At 35.9% G+C, this 19679-nt stretch overlaps 1 protein-coding gene across 6 annotated transcripts in view; it reads left to right on the top strand.

Annotated features, from left to right (window-relative positions):
* Nucleotides 1-19679, top strand: part of SLC25A21 (solute carrier family 25 member 21) — a 249339-nt gene that overhangs the window by 169890 nt on the left and 59770 nt on the right. For 4 of the 6 annotated variants that reach the window (XM_064658647.1, XM_064658648.1, XM_064658649.1 and 1 more), the window contains one exon: nt 13018-13101. In XM_064658647.1, coding sequence (XP_064514717.1) covers nt 13018-13101 — 84 coding nt within the window. Of the gene's footprint in view, nt 1-2887; nt 3086-13017; nt 13102-19679 lie in introns of those variants that run through there. The other 2 variants (XM_064658653.1, XM_064658650.1) reach the window with 2 other exon arrangements.

Here is a 19679-nt window from a genome sequence, read left to right as displayed (position 1 = left end):
CAGGTTCATTATCTGTAGCGCCCCAGGCAATAGTTGGCCTATCATGAGAGTGAAATTTAACCCACAGCATGAAATTAATCCTCAAAGACTTTTGTCTACCCTTTCTAGAAATAATAAATTCAAAGCGATTTTATAAATCTCCTCTCTAACTTTATGCAGAGGTGTTAAATTGGTACCTAAACTCTATGGCATATGTCAATCTATTGATTTATGTCTGTTTAACTAACATGCAAGCGTATATCAAACATAATAAGGAATTTGAAGAATTAGTGATTTGTCCATTGTTTCTTCCTTTTTTTCTTTCATAATACAGAAAATTCTATTCCTTGTAATTACAGGGAAGAAAAGTATATGTATGTATGCATGTATAAAATCATTTAAATCATCATATCTGCCTTTCCTAGAGTTTCTGGGTTTATATATGAAATAATTTGGTGGGAGTTTTCACACCCTGACTTCTGTTTTAAAGCTTCTTAGCAGTCTAATGAAGACTTGTTTCAGGTAAACAAATGATTTTTTAGTAGAGTTTTGCAAAGTACATCTTGAATCAGCTGTGTAAATACCGTGTAAATCAGCTGGGTTTTTTCAGAAAGAGATTTCTTTTCTTATGTATGCATAGTTCACTTTGAGGAGAAAAGAAGTCAAGGATTTATTACTGATTGATTCAGTCTCTTCAGCATTTTTTGAATATGATTCCTCACTCATAGCTACTCATCTACTCTGAGCTCATCAACTCCTATAGGCTGAGTTTTGGTGCTCATCTTGAGAATTTTTCCCCTTCCGAAGGCAGCAAGTGCTATTTAATAAATGTTTGAAATTGACCGTATCATCTATGTTGAAGTGCTTCTTCAATATATTCATTGAAACTTCACACAGTCATAGCCCTCGGGACAGAAACCTAATGACAAGAAATTAAGCAGGTCAAGTGATTCTTAGTACACAGGCCTGATCCTGGGCAGGAATTTTGCAGGCTACTTAGAGGGCATTATATGGGTAGATCTGGAAATACATTACTCTTCTGATCATCCCTCTTCTTCTTCAGATAGAAATTTTATCGGTTGTTCTAGACATGGGACCGTTCTCCCTGCACGTATTCCTTAGAAGAAAATTAGTTCCTCTAGTCATACCATATTTCCTCTGTGTATTTTAGGAAAGTTATTTCTGTGCACACATATGCTCTAGTGGTGAGAAGGAAAACAGCAGTTACTGATGTTAAACAGAACAGTGAGCAGAGGAGCATCTTTGATCCTAAAAAGGTCTTTACACTTTAGAAATGCCACATGATATTAGACATGAGATGTGGTATAAGTCTAGGAAACCTCTGAAAACTATATACTGTAATGTTTATTGCCTAGGGTAGAAAGTCCTACAGAAGTATCTCATGTAAAGTTAAAAGGTCTTTTTCTTATGTATTTTTAAGTTGCTTACATTGTTAATGGGAGCTGATGGATTTAAGGATTATAATTTGATACCATAGGGTACAGTAAATGAATACTATATAGTAATTCATATATAGTTTATATCACATTAATACTATCTATTGAATGCAGTAATAGAGAAACGTGCAGAGTCGCAGTGCTTGTTTATAGGTTTTAGAGATGACAAGAAAGGAGCAGATGCGATGATATATTGCCCATATTTTGACCAATGTGTGCCTTGAGATGTTTAATCTGCTCAATATATTTTCTTCAGCACCACACTCTTTTCTGTTCCACCTATTTTCACAGTTTTGCTCACTCCCTATACATCCATCCATCAGTCATTCCCCTGTGATTGACTTTCTCTATTTGCCCTTTTCCCAGACCACAGGTTCATAGTCAAAACTTCTTGCAATAAAAGCAATAGTGCTTGTCAACTCTGAGCCTGGAATTTCTACTGCCAGTTCCAGTGACAAGTTGGCATCTTGTGACCTCTAATAAGTGACCTCTAATAAATTGGCGGGTGATACATCTCTTAGCTGTTAGGCAGGATGGCTGGCTGCATTTTCAAGAGAGTCTTGAAACAGAAAAAGGCTTAAATCTCTCCCCTGCATGTAATAAAATTGGAGATTCCTTTCTGCAGACCTTTAAGGTCAGCTTTATTCTTGGAAGAGTTTCAGAACACAAGTTGGACAAACTGTAGATTTTTAACAAGGATAATACCAATGTACTCTGCAACATTTAGTTACAGTAGGTCCTTCTCATACTTGAGACTGGGCAGCTTTCGGGCTCCATAGCAGGGAAAGTTGGATCCTGCAGATCCTTGCATTCCTATTTATGTGCACAAACATAATGCTTTGTGCTTTATTGCACAAAGATTAGACCCAAAATAAAGCAGCTAAACCTACTGCCAGTGTTACATCACATAGAAAACCACTATACAGCTAGATCTTTGAAAGAATCACAGCATAACTCAGGAAGAAGATAAATTATGCTGTTCTTCTTCCAAAGAGCTAGCCTTATAGTTGCCCCTCCCATTAGCTAGCATATGTGCTAAGAAAAGTAGGGAGAGAGGAGGCATGCCTGCATGTTGTACACTTAGGGGTTTATTTATTGCACTCTTACTCAGTTTGGCATTAGACAAGACATAGCAATTTGCCAACAAAGGCATAATCCTACTTGTTATTATAATAATATATATAGTAATTACCCATTAATTCTGTGTAAGCGTGCAGAAGCATGTTTTTCCAAAAGTCATTTTTCAACAAGCCTTTTTTATGTATCAGTAGGCATCCAACAATTCAGTAATTCAGCTAGTTTTATCTCTGAATCCATGTAGCACTGTGAAGACTTGACCAAGCGAATGTATGGAAGAGGTACTGAACATAGTGAGGAAACAAAACAGTAGTCCCTATAGCAGAGAAATACTGCATGGATAACATCCAAACTGACTTTTTCCTATTTTGCAGTCCTAGGGCTCAATATCTGAGTCGTGTCAGCCATGTTAGCATAGTCTGCCTGCCTGCCTGCCTGCCTCCCTGCCTGCCTGCCTGCCTCCCTGCCTGCCTGCCTGCCTGCCTGCCTGGAGAAGAATGTGAGCAAAGTGCCTTTAAACAACTTCTGTGACTGTACAAAATGAAAGGAGCTTTTCTAGCTTCCCACTGCTGGTTAGTGAAACAGTTTGTTTTCTGAGATAGACATCACTGTAACAGAACTGGATGATACTCACCAGATTCGAATATTTTCATGAACTCAAAAGGAATAATTTACCACTTCATTTTGGAAAAATAATTCTCAAAAGGCAAAAGGCTGCAAACAAGCAGTAAAATCTGCTGAAAACTATATCCTCCAGACTACTGCAATGACTGCTACCCACAAACGCTTTGCTGAAATCCCCTGTATTTTTCAAAAGTTGCCTTGTTTTGTACCTTTAAAATTATCAGCACTTGGAAAAGTCTTGTTAAATCTGAAAGAATTCCTGTTTCCCTTTAGACTTAACAATGTTTCAGATACTGATTAAAAAGGGAACTCTCCCTTTATTCTGAAGTCAGTAAGAAATATTATGGAAAATTGTGTTAACTCTTGCAAATCCCTCTACAACTATAAAAGTACAAATGAGATCGTCCCTGCTGTTTCAGTCAGGCCTATGAACCTCAGAGCAATAGGATATTTATAAGAAAATTCCAGACATAGCAGTGGTGCTGTGATCCATATGACCCAAAGTTTCCAGTCTTTGTCTATCCTCCTGTCTTTAAGGAAAAACAGAGGGGCATAAAATGAAAACTTGGAAGATCACAAATCATTGTTATGACTCATTATAATGAACGATTTGTGCATTGCTTTATGGAGTAGTTAGGTTGCATTTGGGGGAAAAAAACTAATGTTCGTTTTTAATTTTCACCACTTTATGCCAATTTCCAAGCAACTGTCTTTCCTGAAGCAACAACGATCTTTTTTCCACACCATCCTGGGTAACGAGTGAGTTTTTTCAGCTGGGAGAGTGTGTTGTGATAAAAAGTTCCAGCCTTGCAAGGCTGTTGTCAAGAGCCTGTTAGTGCTTCTCTTACAGCATTAAGTCTTATTTTCTAGTGTTTAAAACTGGGATGTCAAGTACTTGTAGTTGATTCTGCCTGTTTGGGTCTGTGAAAAAGAAGTATCCTGACAGCTTTGTAGCAACAACTGTGATTCACAGTTTTGAATACTCAAAATTATTCTTCTGACCTCAGTGAACAACCTGCATTGTATAGTCTCCTGAGTTTTGTTTAGCATTAGTTTTTGTTGTTAACTGTTAATAGTATGAATTATTAGAAAAATAAAAATAGATCTAGTGAAGTCTGAAAATATCTGCTGTTTTTCCACTACATTGAATTTGTGATAACTGATTTCCTTTATTTTTGTATTACCTTCATAGGGTGAATTATAAGGTATATTCACAGACGTCAAAGGTTTCTCATCACTTAGTAGGATAAATTTTACTGTTACATTAAAATTTACTGAATGTGTATTTATGTGTTGTTATAAGGGACACTGGCAAGCAACAATATGAACACATAGCAAATGTTCCTTAAAGTTAAGGGATTAAGTTTTGGTTATGCTTTTTACAAAAGGAAGTACACTATTTCTGATAAACAGTATTGCAGAATGCAAGTGTTCCAATATTACTGGTTTTACTGTAAGACACCACAGCAGTGAAAGTCATAGTGCTTCAGAGGAAATTTCATCCTTAACTTGCCTTGCTGTGTCCTACTGTATGTTAAGAATTGCTGAGATCACTCAGTACTGACTGATAATGAATTTCATATAAGCTGTTATATCAGCTCTTACCCACAGCTGGGTGGGTAAGAGTTGAGTTTCAGTCTTTAACTCAGAATTGCCATGTTTTGCTAGTTTAAGGGTGTACATTTTCTGTCACTTAGCCATAAAATTTAATAGAAAAAAAGTAATCTTTACATGGAAGCAGCATATGCATAGTAGGTGATGTCCATGTTATGTGTATTGGCTATTAATCTTTTGAAATGGTTTGTCTGTTAATGAGAAAGGGTGAGTGAGTTGATGTTTTCAAATGCAGGGTATTTAGCTGTATTTTTCAAAAGAGTAAGTCTGGTTGTATCCTTTACAGTATTTTAAAAATCTCAGCCATATTAATGAAATTGTTTCCCTTTCAAATATTTTCCAGCACAAGGAGGTTGGGTGAACACAAAAAACTAACACTTCTTTCAGCAACTCACAATTTGGCTATTTTCCACTGAAAGTGAATTTGGATTTCTTTGTTTGACTATTTCTTTCCTTTGGGAGAAAAGATGTTTTTATTTGTCTTTTCTACTTTGACCATAAGGAGCGAGTGTAACATACATTTTGCTGTGACTGGAAAATTTTCGGTGCTAAGTCATTTTAATCCAAAAAAAAATCAGAATAAACTAAGATGTGATGGGACTGATCTCATCAAAGAACTTAAATGCTAATGAATACTGAAAAGTATTGAACAACCCACCAAAAAAATCTTCCCCGTATATCTTCATGCCAGAAGGCTGCAACAATTTTTCTGCCTTCTCAGAAGGAGAAGTGCTGTGTGATTTTCATAAGGGACACTGAAATAAAAGGGTTGTTGAAAAAACTGTGCAGAAGTACTTGGCCCTTTCTATAAGAACTGTTGAGGAAGAAAATTTGCTTTTCCAGTGGCATATAGATCTTAATTACATTTGTCTAAACTGGAAGAGTTTTAGAGCAATGCTTACTGTTTATATTTCAGCTATTGTCCAGTAATGACCAGTAGTAAGTGTTCATTTGAAACCTTTCTGTGGCTTATCAGATATGTGTTTTATTTTACAAAGCTGTGTTACGATTTGCCTTTGCATCTTTTTGCAGTGATAGAGAATACTCTTACTTTTTAAAGGCAGCAGAATTATTCCTTTAATCTGATATCACTTAACCGATAGATGAAATGTTCATATGTACATTTAAATTTTTCAAAGACTCTAATTTGCAGAGAGTCAGTGAGGGAGTCATGGGTCACAGTAATGTCACAGGACACAAGAATGGTAAGAGGTCAAGAGAGGATATACATTTTTGTAATAGAAATTAAACTGAGATAAAAAACTGGACAGTTTTTAAGCAGGCACATGTTGCACACTGAAATCAGCCAAACCACATTTTCATTTTTCCGTGAATCGAGACTGGATACTGGGGCCATAATATCATATTATCATATCATATCATATCATATCATATCATATCTGATTTTCTATGAAATCTCTTTTATTCATTAGTTTTTATTCCTCTTCACTTTGTCTGTTGTTTCTCTAAAAGTTGTTTTGAGGGAAAACATAGAAGACTTTATCCAAAACAAATGAAAACCAGATTTCTTCTGTTGATGTATTAGGCCACGGGTAACTACCCATACTTAAAATCACAAAAATAGCTTCATCATCTCTGACAATACAAAATTATTCCTTGTGGTACCACTTTCAATGATTTGTCCAGTTTAGACAAGGGGAAAAAAAGATTTTTCTGGGTTGGTTTTTACTTGAGAAATAGAGATTACAAAAGTTTCAGAAACAAACTGTCACTGTAAAAACCAAAATGCTGTTTTATCCGTTAGTGGTTTCTTCAGATTCTTTCATCAGTGTAACTAAGTGTATAATACACAAGAAGACGTAGACAGAAAACACAAGCAGTGTTTAAATTTGCCTGTTGCTTTTACAGTTGGCGCGTTCTAGCTGATCACACGTATTGCACAATCCTTCACACAAGATATTAAGTGATTTTAGCTTCCCTTTGTGATCACTGCTGTCATCTTATGCTGTGCTCAGAACTTGTATCCAGACAGCCAAAGCAAAGCTTCGGTGACAGAATTGTACCTTGGACATATCCACAACACTAGCAGAGAGCCAGTGGAGTTGTTCCTCCCTTGGCAGACTTGTAGATAGGTTTTTCACACAGAATAACATTAGAGCAATTTCTAAAAGATGCTAAAAACGTGTGCTGTTTGCAAGTCCTTAACTGTGAGGAAAGGCTGATATTTTGTGAGGAGCTTGTAGAAGCCCACAGCGGCCAACTGTATCTGGGACCTCCGAAACACAAGAGTATTATAGGATTTGGAGGCTGGGGTTGAAGACAGGCAACTCTTGCTCTGTGTGTGCAATAGGTGGGGAGGACACCAGCTTGGAGCCTCAATCCATACTTTCACTTTGCTGTGAAACATGCTAGTCTTCTCAGTATTTTCATCCCTGAAATAAAATGGAACTTGCACATCATAACTGAGAGTATTCATGAGGTTTCTCTGAACAGCTTTTAGCGTGGAATGAAAAACTTGCAGTTTTCACTAATTTTGTTGTTGTTTAGAACTCCCCCTCCACACACACAGTCATTGATGGAATTATATTATTAAAATATTTATGGTCTGAACTTAGTTTCTGCTGTATTTCTTTCTTGGGAAGATTTTGAATTATTTGTATGTAACTGTTGACTAGTTATTTTTTTTATACTTTACCAGAGTAGATATTCATGAAACAGTTACATGAGTTAATTTGACCTGCTTCTGGTCAAGTTATCTTTTTCTTGAATATTTTCTAAACTACACATAAAGGAAAATTTCCTTCTGATGTTATACCTACTGTATGTTTGTCCCAAGCACCCAATGGAAGAATTACTGCTGGAGAAAAAAGTAGAAGAGTTCTTCATTAGTAGCTGACAAAATATGGCTTTAATGTCTAAAAATCTTTATTACATTCTTGTAGTATATAAAGTACTGCTTTCTTTTTCCCACTCACATTTTTGATGGAATGATGTGCTGTCATCTATAAAAGGAGTAGGACCTTCGGGAAAGGTGTTCTTTTTCTGATTAGTGTACCTTTCTCTGGTCTCTGCAGTTAAATAGTGATCATAGCAATACTACAGTACTTAAAATATGACCTCTGCACTAGAAAAATTTGTATCTTTGGCTTAAAATAATTAAATTTTTTGTTTTGAAAACTAATATTCAGCTCTTTAACAGCTCATATGTTCTACTGTTAAAATAAGTGACAGAATTATACTCTCAATTTAGTTATTATCCTGTAAGTAACATAAGCAACTCAAAGAACTTGAGCCGAAAAGTAAAATAAATTATATGATCAAGGTCCATTTTGCAGTCCAAAGTTTTGCATGAAATCTAAGCATCGGTAGATAGCAGTCATAGTAACACCTGAATAAATGTTTAAATTAACAAATCAAAATATTTTGAAAATATAATGTGGTTATTTTTTATTATAAGCATGTGAACTATTAAATAGTGTATATTTATATACAGCTTCATACTATACATTTTTTATCAACTTATGTTGGTGGGGTAACTACAAGTAGGAGTCATGGGAATTACTAAAAGTGAGAAAAAGCTATAAATGTTTTCAGTTTTCTAAAGGCTGTACATTTATTTTAAAGTTGTTTTAAATATAAATTTGCACAGATATTTTAATTTGGTTTGTTGTATGCCATGTAATTACCTTCTTTATTGCTTCTAAACACCTTAGTACCTAAGTTTATTTGCTTTGGTACTGCATAAATCCTAATTATGAATGGAAATGTTAGGAACTGTATTCAAAATAGAATAGAATATATGACGAAATCCTACTAAGACGTGCAGAGAAATAAAATATAGCTAAGGCTGCCACTCTTTGGCAAGCGCTGCAGCCTGGTACAAAGCTTGGCTCTCTGAGTCAGTGGTTTTTTTCCCTCTGAACTTTGTAGTTGAGAAACTGGTCAACAGCACTGCATAAAAGCAGAAAGAGGTTCTGGAATTTACTCATGAGGGTATAGTCTTTGCAAACCAAGGGACAAGAATTTAATGAGTCTAGTCTGCTCCCCATCACTTTGTGGTTGTCCTGCGTAGCTGGGATTTAACTGCTCACTGTGTACTTCAATCTAGAGATGAAAATACTGATTTCTTCGTTTTAGATTTTAAGATGACTAAAGCAATTTCAGTATGATTTGGAAATCCCTTTCCAGCCCAGATGAGTAAATAAAAGGGGGAGGATTTTTAGGCAACCTTGTCATGAACAGACTTTAAACATTAAATACCAGGATACTGTAGTAGCAGACATCCATAAGACAACTTTGATGAGATATTAGCAAACATGGACAAAAACCTTAGCAAATTATAGAGGGACATGAGCAAATTTTATTTTTTTTTCAGAAAGCACAGACATATGCTGCTTCTTCTATAGATATTGATTGTATTAGAAAAGGCTATTTAGAGGACTTCTGCAATAGGAATGGGGGCAGGGAAGCATGATGTGGACTGAGAATTTTATTAAACTCAGAATGAAATACTGGCTATTAAAAATCTAGCAAGAATTGTAAGAAATTAAGCATTGGAAATTGATATGTATGTTTATGTAGAGTCATTGCTCCACAATAGGATGTATCACTTGTTAAATGGTAAGGGATTCAGGGAACTGGTGAAAGAACTCAAGCATCTTCTACATTATGGGATTTCAGGCAGAGCCCATTCAGAGTTATTGACCAAGGAGTGTTATAATCATAAAAAAAATGCTCTCTCTCACTCTAGTAAAATAACAATAATTTAGGTTTATTCATTTCACAAGTAGTAGTTGTAGTGCTGATTAATGCAGGTAAGCTAAAATATTTTCATGGGTTTAGGTCATGCAGTTTTCACTGCCTTTTAAACAGACCCCAAATGCTCAAATAATTTTACATGATTCCTACTTTTTGAGATCCCAGCCTTGTGTCTTGTAGGGTGAACAGGGAAGGACACCAATGTTCTTTTCTTAATATCAGGGCACTTCTGTATCTGACGAAGCTACTGCAAAGGTACCATTCATTCAAGGGGGACATGGAAGACCAAGCCAATTAGACTTCTAGTATAAACCAGAAAAGGAGATTGTGAGGTCCCTCATGGCAGGAGAGATGAAGGTGGGAATTGTGAGAAGCTGAGAGGGTAGGCAGTAGATGCTTGGGCTGGTCCTGGCTAGAAGTAACCTGTGGGGCAAAGTGCCTCCCACAGGTCTGTGAGCATTCCCAGGGTGGGAGTGCTCAGCACCACTGCATTCTGCCCAGAAAGCCAAGAAGAAGAAAAATGAGAGGGAAGGAAAGTTAGCCTGATGCTCATTTTTAAGGTGATAAAGCTTGCAGCAAACACATAACATGTTGGAGTGTCCATTGACTTGACACTTGTTGGATGCTAGTATTGAGTAGCAGGTCATTCATCCCAGCCCTGCAAAAGCATCTCTGCACATATGTCTGTTCAGCGTGTCACTGACAGCTGCCTACACATTCTTCTTTTCGCACTTCAAAATTATAAATTAGATCAGAAGTAGTGCTCCAATGATATTTATAGGGGAATTTACCTTTTTTGGTCTAGCAAAGCTAATAGGATACAAGGCGGGGATCCAGCTTTCAAAAATGCATGAAGTTCATTTTATAATGCTTTTAGGAAGGAATGGATTTGAAGCAGAGACAGCCTTGACATATCCCCCAGTTGTGTTCATTCCTCTAAACAACCATTAAAACAGGCCAGTGATGGGTTTTTTTAAAGTAAACGCTTTAGCTCTTCTGTGTTATTGATTACTAATACAGATGGCTGCTGCTATCTCCAGTTAAAAAAAAATAATACTTTTTTTCAGCTCTTCCTTGAGCTTCTTATAACAAGTGCTGCTGATCAATTAGCTAGTTCATTAAAAAGTTACACATGATTTTATTGAGGCAAGCAATTCTGAATCAAAGAACCCAATTCGCAGATCTAGGTTGAAGCACATAATTGGCATGTATTTTAGGATTGCTGTTAAAGCTATAAAATAGATTTACTAGAGAAGGAATGGATCCAAAAACCCTTAAGGAAGGAATATATTATTTGTGTGACTCAGTGTTACAAATGGACTCATTTAATACTAAGGTCTTACTTACATTAAAACAAAAATCTGAAATAAATGTAAGGCTTCTTTGATTTAACTTCTTTAGCAAAAAGTTATCCTTCGTCTGATTAAACACAAATTACATATGGTATTATTGCATTTCTTGTGCTATTATTTTCATTATTGTTATCAAAGATATGTTTTTATTAAATCATTTAAATTTAGATGAGAAGTTGCCAATGTGTAAACAAAATTCTATGAATATGTTCACCATGTTGTTGAGATCCATGGTGAGTCTGGTATTAAAGCCCCAATTCTACAAATAGTTGTGCATGCATGATTTAGTGGGGAACCTTACACATGTGCAAGTAGGACATGCTTGAGCATTTGCAGGGTGAGAGACAGCAAAGAACATTATTCAAAGGATGTTTTAGAAACAGTGATATTTTGTTCTGAGTTTACAAGCAGGACAAATTTTGAAATTCAAGGAAAAGAGTTTGGTTTAAGAAAACTTTATTTTTAAATACTTGGAAAAAGATATTTACTGGTGAGTTTATGCAAGATTTCTTTAAGAAAAAGAAAGCTCTTTTTGGTTTTGAACCGAGATATATAATCAAGTCTTAAATATATTAAAATGTGCATAGAAACTACTTTCAGTTATGATTTTGATTACTTGATTGCCACATAGTAAAAGCTTCTGTAGCTGATATTGCTGTTGGACTTTGTGTGATGGCATTGAGGCATTTTTTCATCTATTAGCCATCCCAAGGGTTCTTTTCAGACAAAATGTTATGCATCAAGTCTTATTTGAGTGTAAGCCTATTGAATAGCATTCTTCTCTCTGCCAACTTGGCAGCAAGTTCTTGTGCTAATAAAAGAGGTTGCCCCAGATAGAGATCCCAGATGTGCCTGAACTACTTTTATTAGGACTATGGAGGGACTTAGTGTTTCCTTCTAACAATTTTCAAAAAAGGTGTGGGCTTGCCTTTATAATTGCCCAATGAATTGTATTACATCACTGGATTTTTTTTCCCTCGAATTGAATAAAATGTTAGATGTGTTAGCACAGAAATACTGATGTTCAAAGCAATTAATGCATTTTGCCACTATACAAATGCTGATTTGACGCTACTGAGTTCTGTGAGAGGGGAGAATATTGCTGTGTAACCTTGAGTTAAGATACTTTCATTTCTTACATAAGTGTAAGTAACAATAGATATTTCTCGGAACAGCGGCATACCTGTGGCGTATGACGTACTTGACTGTAATGTGAATTATTTCTTGAAACTGTTGTGTAGAATTATAATTATTATTTTGCTTAGTGATAAAACCAATAAAAGTAATGTTTACCTGATGTGGGGCTATTGTGGGGCTGGAATTGCTCACATCAATATTTTTTTTTATATTTTTTTTTTTGCTATATGGTAATTAGCATATATGACTATATGTATATGGTAATTAGCATTTTAAAAAGAGGTTTTATTGCTAGAAATGTATTCTAAACTTCTCTATGCTGTTTACTTGAATGTGTTGGCTGCAGTTTTAAAACTGAAAGAAATAGGGTTCTCTAACTGAGATACTTTGTAAAATTTAGTTTTTAAACATGCTGTTGCTATCCATAAATCATAACTAATAAGATGTTTGCAATCTTAAATCATAATCTTTATTTTACTTTCAAGGCCATAAGCTTCATGTTGAAATTTGTATTGTCAAAATGTGAAAAGAGAAAAAAAGGTTTTAATTAGAATAATTCATTGCTTGCTTTTATTGTTCATCTTATTATTAAATTATGAAAAATAAATGGTGCTCTAATTTTTGTGCATATCTCTGCTTGATTTTTGTTATAATTGTGTCAGACATAAGAAGAGAAACACGTGATAGTATTCCATTTCAGATTTTCAAAAACAGGATTTGACTCAAAGACTCACATTAGTTTCAATGGTTTTTGGACCAGGCACAGGGTTAACAGCTTATTTTTCAAACAACTAAAAAGAGGTGTAAATGTCAAAGGTGATAGCTATACTGTGAGTTCCATAAACTACACAAAAAGTTACTACTAAAGCTCTATTTTTCTTGGTTTAACAGCTTCTATGAAAACAGTGTTAATAAGTATATCAGGAACAGTATATAATAATGAATCAGAGACGTAAAAAAAACCCTTTAAAACTCCTTTTATATAATAATTGGAAAGTTAAAAGTGACTTAAAATCCCTGACTTCTCATGCTGTGATGTAAATTGTATTTTTTTTTAGGTTCCAAATTCAAAGAGGGAAAACTGATCCAACCAGTTACAAGAGCCTGGGGGACTGTTTTAGGACTATTTTCCAACGAGAAGGGTAAGAGTATATGTTTTTAAAATTGTCAATTTTATGAGATCTTTCTTAATCACCCATTTTCCAGACATTAGATCCTCTTTATATTCCACTCTTTCTTTTTTTGCAATTGCCAGAATTTGACAAACATGTAGTCTTACATAATGAGCACAATTTGGAAAGTCTAATTAGTCTTAATTAGACTCACAGTGTCAAATTTTGCTATTAAGGTATGTTAAAGATCAGAATGCGCAGCTGTATAGAGACACTGTTGTAAACAATGCTGCAGGACCAGGAGCAGGATGGCCACATCAGTGTATTTATGTATCTAGGCTCTTCTGTCTTCTTGTCCTGCTTTTCAGAACTAGCTCAGCCTGAGCTGTTACCAGATCAGTGGAGCACTTGTTTCCAAGCTCTGATAAACTGGCATTCCCAGTTACCTGCGTTAGACAATGTTTCCGGGATCTGTGTGAGCAAAATTCCACAGCTTTTCAGTTTGACAGAATATGGAAAAAAGATTTACGGTCATTAGTTACCTGAATCGTACTGCCTTCAGAACGTACTGCTACTATAAGCCTGAGCTCCTCCAAAGGACTTGGGTTCTGATCCAGAAAGCCATTTAAATATAGGCTTAATTTTATGAGCAGTCCAGTTAAAGCCAGTGAATGTAATTGGACCAATCATATGCTTAAAGTTAAGCCTGTTATCCACAGGAGCTCTTTGGGAGCTAGCCTTTAATCAAGGTAACTCTAATTAGCAACTCCCAGATTTGAGTAGCTGGCAGGCTTTCCATAAACTTTGTAAATACAATAGTAACCCAATTTTTGTCCGTATATCACAGAATCACAGAATCAATTAGGTTGGAAAAGACCTCTGAGATCATCAAGTCCAACCTATAGGTCATCAAGTCCAACCTATATATTCATCAGAATGAAACTGTTCATGTATACAGTGGCATAGAAACTGAGTATGGAGGCTGCATAGGTGCAGTGAGGCACAGAATTCTTTTGTCCACAAGCTGTACTGGAATAACAGAGGTGAGGTGAGCGGTGAAAATTTATAACTAGGCCAGTTTTGTTTCTTGCAATGAGGCTTAGCTAAGCTAAGCTACTTATTACATAAGTACATACATATAGAACCAGATGGTTTGAAATGACAAAGCAGGGAGATGCAGAGAAGTTTTGTTAAGGTGTTGAAAGAGGAAGGTGTCACGCCTGCCCTTACTAGTGGTAAATTCATTTTTGTTGAAAGCCTAATGATATGTATCACCATAAGGCATTAAAAAGCTTAAAAACTAAAAAGATTTCACAAACATGGTAATTTGTGGCTTCTGAGGTTTTCTAGGCTGAGTATATGTTAATTTTTATTGCTCCTCAAAAAATTAAAGTATTAACATTTACAATCATGTAAAACTAACTTTAAACACAGAACCAGTTTCAATATTTGTCAGTAAGCATAAGAATAGTATTTATCTCTTCCAAACTCATTAGTATTTTTATTTTGTTGAACGATTCACAAAATGTAAAATTAAGGTCAAGTAGACATATCTGGAGAATGAGTCTAAATCAAGAGACAGCTTCCAAGTAAATTGATTGTTCATGGGTTTTCTTCCTGTAGAATTCTTGTGCCCCAATACTGGAACTAAACCAGAATATTTTTTTTAGTATTTGTATCTATTCGTGAATCTCTGAGCAGGAAAAGGAGATGATAATATGAAAATATTATAAATTTAAATCACAATTTTCCAGTGGATTGCACAAAATTTCTGTGGGGCTAGAGCTAATACAGAGTTTTACTTGCCTGTTTCAAAAGCAGTCAATACTGATCTAAATGAAAACCAAATTTTATTATGACCAGTTTTTCTCCAGGAAGTTAGACAGAGTCAGAAAGTCACATTTAAACAGTCATCAATCGTAAGCACTAGGAAAAAAGAAGATGAAAAATCTTAGATAAAATATAATCTTAAATTTTTGTTAAAAATAAGAAAAGTAATCAGCTAATCCTGAAAAACCTACTTGACTCCGTGAGTCTTGCATTCCTGTCTACAGTTGTCTGGTTTTCTAGAGCATGGAAATTATGATAGTTGTGAAGGAACTGGGAGGTGACTGTGAATTATTTTAGTTAGGGGAAAACTTGAATCCCGATAACCCTTTCCTTGAGTGACCACAAAAATATGCAGAAGAGAGCACCAAGAAAGGGCTTCGCATTTAGATACTAAGAAAACAAAATCAATTTATGGGGTATTCAGATTCAGGTGTGTAAATCTGTGAGCAGGAAATAAAAAATTCATTTATGTCCCATGTTTGTTTCATATTGGCAATATGAAATACCCCTGTTGGTGTGTGGCATTTTTAGACTGATTTCCTGAAATATCTAAATCAGTGTACACTGACCATAAAGAGTTTAGGCATCTTTCTCCAGCACTCCAAATTCCTTTCTGGCATATGTGATTCTATGTTAAATTGACAACCAAAAAAACCCTAATTAAATAAAGGAACACAGTGGGAAAAGAAGTGTTGCTAATGGCTTGCCCCTGAAAATGTTTACATTTGGAAATGCTGCTTATGCTCATTCGTACTTATGTTTTTCAGTAGCAGCAACTATGGATGTCAGAGCCTGGTTCAAACAAGACCCTTTATAATGCCTTGATTTGTTGATCTTGTTGACTTTGAGTATGCAGCCCAGGAAGTACTTATTTTTATGAACATACATGCAAATGTTTCGTGTGCTGCAATGCCTCTTACTGAAAATCAACTGGTAGTATGTTACTACAGTATCACAATAACAATCTGATGATTTTATGGAAAGCTTCTTCATCACAAATAATGCCCAGGATTCTTTAACCATCCCTCTGATTTTCTCCTCATTATAATGAAAAGAACAGAGTAAATATTTCCCATCTAACCACTAGTAGAATACTGTCCATTTCAAAGCATGAGAAGACTCCTTTATCTATACAAAACAGTAGAAATCTTCTAACCACAAAAAAACCACAGGAAAAAAAAGCCCTAAAAAGCTCCCAAACCTTGACCAGCTCTTTAGATGAAATAAATTTTCTTCATGGGGAATTAAATTCTTCAAAGAAGGATCTATCTCCTGAACTCTTTTCTTGTCTTACAAGAAAATGGGAGCCACAAAACATAAAATTTAATTGAGACTCACTAAACGAAGGCTAAGTCAAGCAGAGCATTAAAGGTCACATAGTTTTCTATTAAAAGGAGGCAGCAGTATTAACTTCAGGGCTTTTGCAAACTTGTTTTGGAAGTGTCCAGTTGCTGCTAATTGCACGGGGTCTGTAGCAGTGTGGATCCTCTCAGGTGATGAGCGGCCTCTGCTCAGCCAGATTTGCCAGGAGCCGTGCAGCCGAGGTGCTCCGATTTCACTTATGAGATGACGCATGAATTGACAGATCTTTGACAGTGAGGTAAACTCACCAGCATATCTGTTCATTGAGGAGTGACAGCTTTAAAACCAACATAAAAATAATCTGATGTTTATTAGGGAAAATGTTTGGATACAGGATTAACTTTTCATTCGTTTTAGAGCCTACATATAAGAGGTTAGGTTGTGTTAAATGACCGATTTTTATATAATTGCGATCTTTGCTGCTCTTGTATTCACTCACTTTTTCTTTCCCAGTCACTTAGGTTGGAATATGAAATGTAAGAATAAACCAATGTTCTAGCTGAATGTATATGTTGCATTTATATTGAAGACACATGGTGTTGTGTCTCATATTAAGAATAGAAAATTATGCCCATCTGCACTGTCTTAATTTGGAGTTATAGCATTAAAATGATGGATGCTGTTATTTCAAGTCTGTAAACAACTTTGTTCTTATAAATTTGGATTTTCATGGGCTCATAATTTTAACAGTAAATGTTCTGGCTTATAGTTGGCTTTTTTGGTAGGCAGTCGGTCAAGAAACCTGTTACTTTCTCTTTCATTGTTGACTTGTCTGGAATAGAAAAGTTAGTAGTGTCCTGGATTCCAGCTTTATAATTCAGCATTTGAATAAGTTACAGTTTAAAGTGCTTCTTAGGCTTTCTTAGAACTGGATGGTCCTGGGAAAGTGCAAAGCACAATTGTTGTTGATCATTTGAGATTTCATTACTTCTGCTGAGTTATTTGATTGTTTAATTTGGTTTGGGAAGGAGCAATTACCTCCATATTTACACAGCCCTATGGCTTTATAACTATTTCTTGTTCTCAGCACCACCTTAGCAGTCTCTTGTACCTATAATTGTCTGTATGACCACACACACCTTTTTTTTTTTTTTAATAAGCACCACCCTGACTCATACATTAGTGGGATTAGGTTATAAAGCTGCACAAAACTTGTCTCTCGATGGGTGGAGTAGGTGGGAGAACAGCCAAGGCTAAATAGGAGCTGGATGAGTGCAGAGTCATCAGCAAACATGCAGAAGCTGGAGGGCTCTTGGTTTATGTGATATTAGCGATTGTTCATCAATTAAGGAATTTGCTAGCACTCTCCTTTGTCCTGCCTCTATTCATCAACTCTCTGTCATGGTAACAAGTGCTTGAGAGACTGCAGCAGTGCTCTTGAGGCCTGGCACTCCCAGCTGGCTGCAGATAATATTCTGCTGCTTCTAAATACCAGCAGGTCAGGGAAGGAGACTGGCAGCCTTGCAGGCAAGCACCGGCCTCTGGCACTCACCAGCATCATCACTGCCCATTCCTGGGGCCCAGCTGTATGTGTGCTCTTCCAGCTGAGATGAGGAGACCTATCATAAGGCTGCCAAATAAGAGTTACACAATATACAAGTACTTGGCTATACTGCGCCTGAAACCTTCAAAGAAATTGCCAACCAGGGAAGTGTGACATGGTCAGTCATGCCAAAAATTCCTTTTTCCCAGTGCACATTTATGGAGATTCATTTCCACTTACTAGAGGCATCATGTGTTATCAACAGACCAGACTTTAGGCTCTCCTTTCAGTGTTCTGACACAAGCAGAAGTTGTAGATTAAGATGCTATTTCACACACACACAGAGCTATCTGCCTCACTCCTTGGATTCTTGTTAGCACTTCAGACCAGGAGGAGCAGAAATGAGCTTGGACCCATACTTGCTTGCTACCTTCAAGAATCTTGTTTCTTAGTAGAGACCCACCTACACCGCCAGAGACTGTGATCTTGCAAACTGAAGTACAGGCACCTTTTCTCTTCTGCCTTCACTACAGGAACAGTAACTTCCACCTGAACACTGAGTCTGCTAGCACTTCTACTTCAAAAAAAAATCTACATTTAGATCCATCTCTCTTCCAGTCCTACCAGCCTATCTCATACTACAAACCCATGGTACTTGTACCAGCCTTGCTAAAGTGAGATTGAAGGTCCAAAAAAAAGGGCATTACACCGCCAAAATGTCAATCTTTATATGTCCTGAGGTATTCCCATAGTTCATAGTATATTGCTAATTTTTCTTCTTTTTATCTGTCATATTGTAGAATTATTCTGTGTGCCACATTATGCTACATTGGCATCCTCCTGCCATACTATTGTGTCTACTGCAGACTTCACTAAAAACCTGTGATTTAGAGTATCAGAAATCATTATCACATTCCTATGTAAAATAATATAATTTGAAACTTAAAGTGTCAATTATGCTTTATAATAAATTGTTGAATTGAGAGCTGTAACTGAAATTATAAAGGACAGTGCAATGGCTTAAACTGTGAACCTGTGTGGAAGGTGTTTGCTTTCATGAATAAAAATTAAAGTCTTAGGGCTGAATTTTTGAACCCTTGCTCTTGCTTTGCATATCTTTGAAGAAGAAATGCTCAGTGTTAGAAAACCTAGTATTTGTGTATTGTCAGGGACTATGAGCTTGCAGAACCTAGGTGGGGACGTGGCAAATTCTTGTAGTATATAATTAAATTTATCAACTTTTTAGTCAGTCAATTTACTTTTCAGCACAGCGCTCCTCAGGAAGTGGACTCATGCCTGTGAAGTTTGGAAGACAGGATTCACGTGTCCCTGAGAGAAATTGGTCTCACAGATCTACAGTAAAAAGAAAAATTATGCCTCAGCATAGACTAGGAGCCCCACAGTCAAAGAATTTCAGAATTTCTTCTGGTTGAGCCATGAAATTTAAATATTGAATAAAGTCATTATAAAGGCCACTTTCAAGATTAGAGGAACACATAAAATTTGATTGACTGAATTTTCCTGATAATTTACTTTAAGATTTTGATTTGTATTATGCTCACAAGGTTTTAGATCAAATATGGCCACAAAGAAGACATCTTTTCTGTATCTGTATGAAGGTGATGTGCATTCTGCTTTCTTTTGTAAATAAACGTTCACATTTGATAATGCAATTTTGTCTTTTTCCCAGCAAAGGTAGAAAAAATATGAGGAAATTTTGATGCCTCATTATGTTTTAAAATGTGTGTGCATATGCATACGGATGCCTACTTATAAAATGTTCATGCATTCTTAGTCTCTAAAATAAAATTAACCAGTGCCAACAATTAACAAATCAACAAATAATCCAGTGCCAGCAATCCAAAGTGGCTGGATGCTTTTGCAACACTAGTGAGTCACGAAACAAAGATGATATTTGTTCTTTTAACCTATA

Source organism: Pseudopipra pipra, chromosome 6 (assembly GCF_036250125.1).
Source record: "Pseudopipra pipra isolate bDixPip1 chromosome 6, bDixPip1.hap1, whole genome shotgun sequence".
Classification (NCBI taxonomy): Eukaryota; Metazoa; Chordata; class Aves; order Passeriformes; family Pipridae; genus Pseudopipra; species Pseudopipra pipra.
Note: the sequence above shows the minus strand (reverse complement) of the source record. Positions and strands in the feature narration are given on the sequence as shown.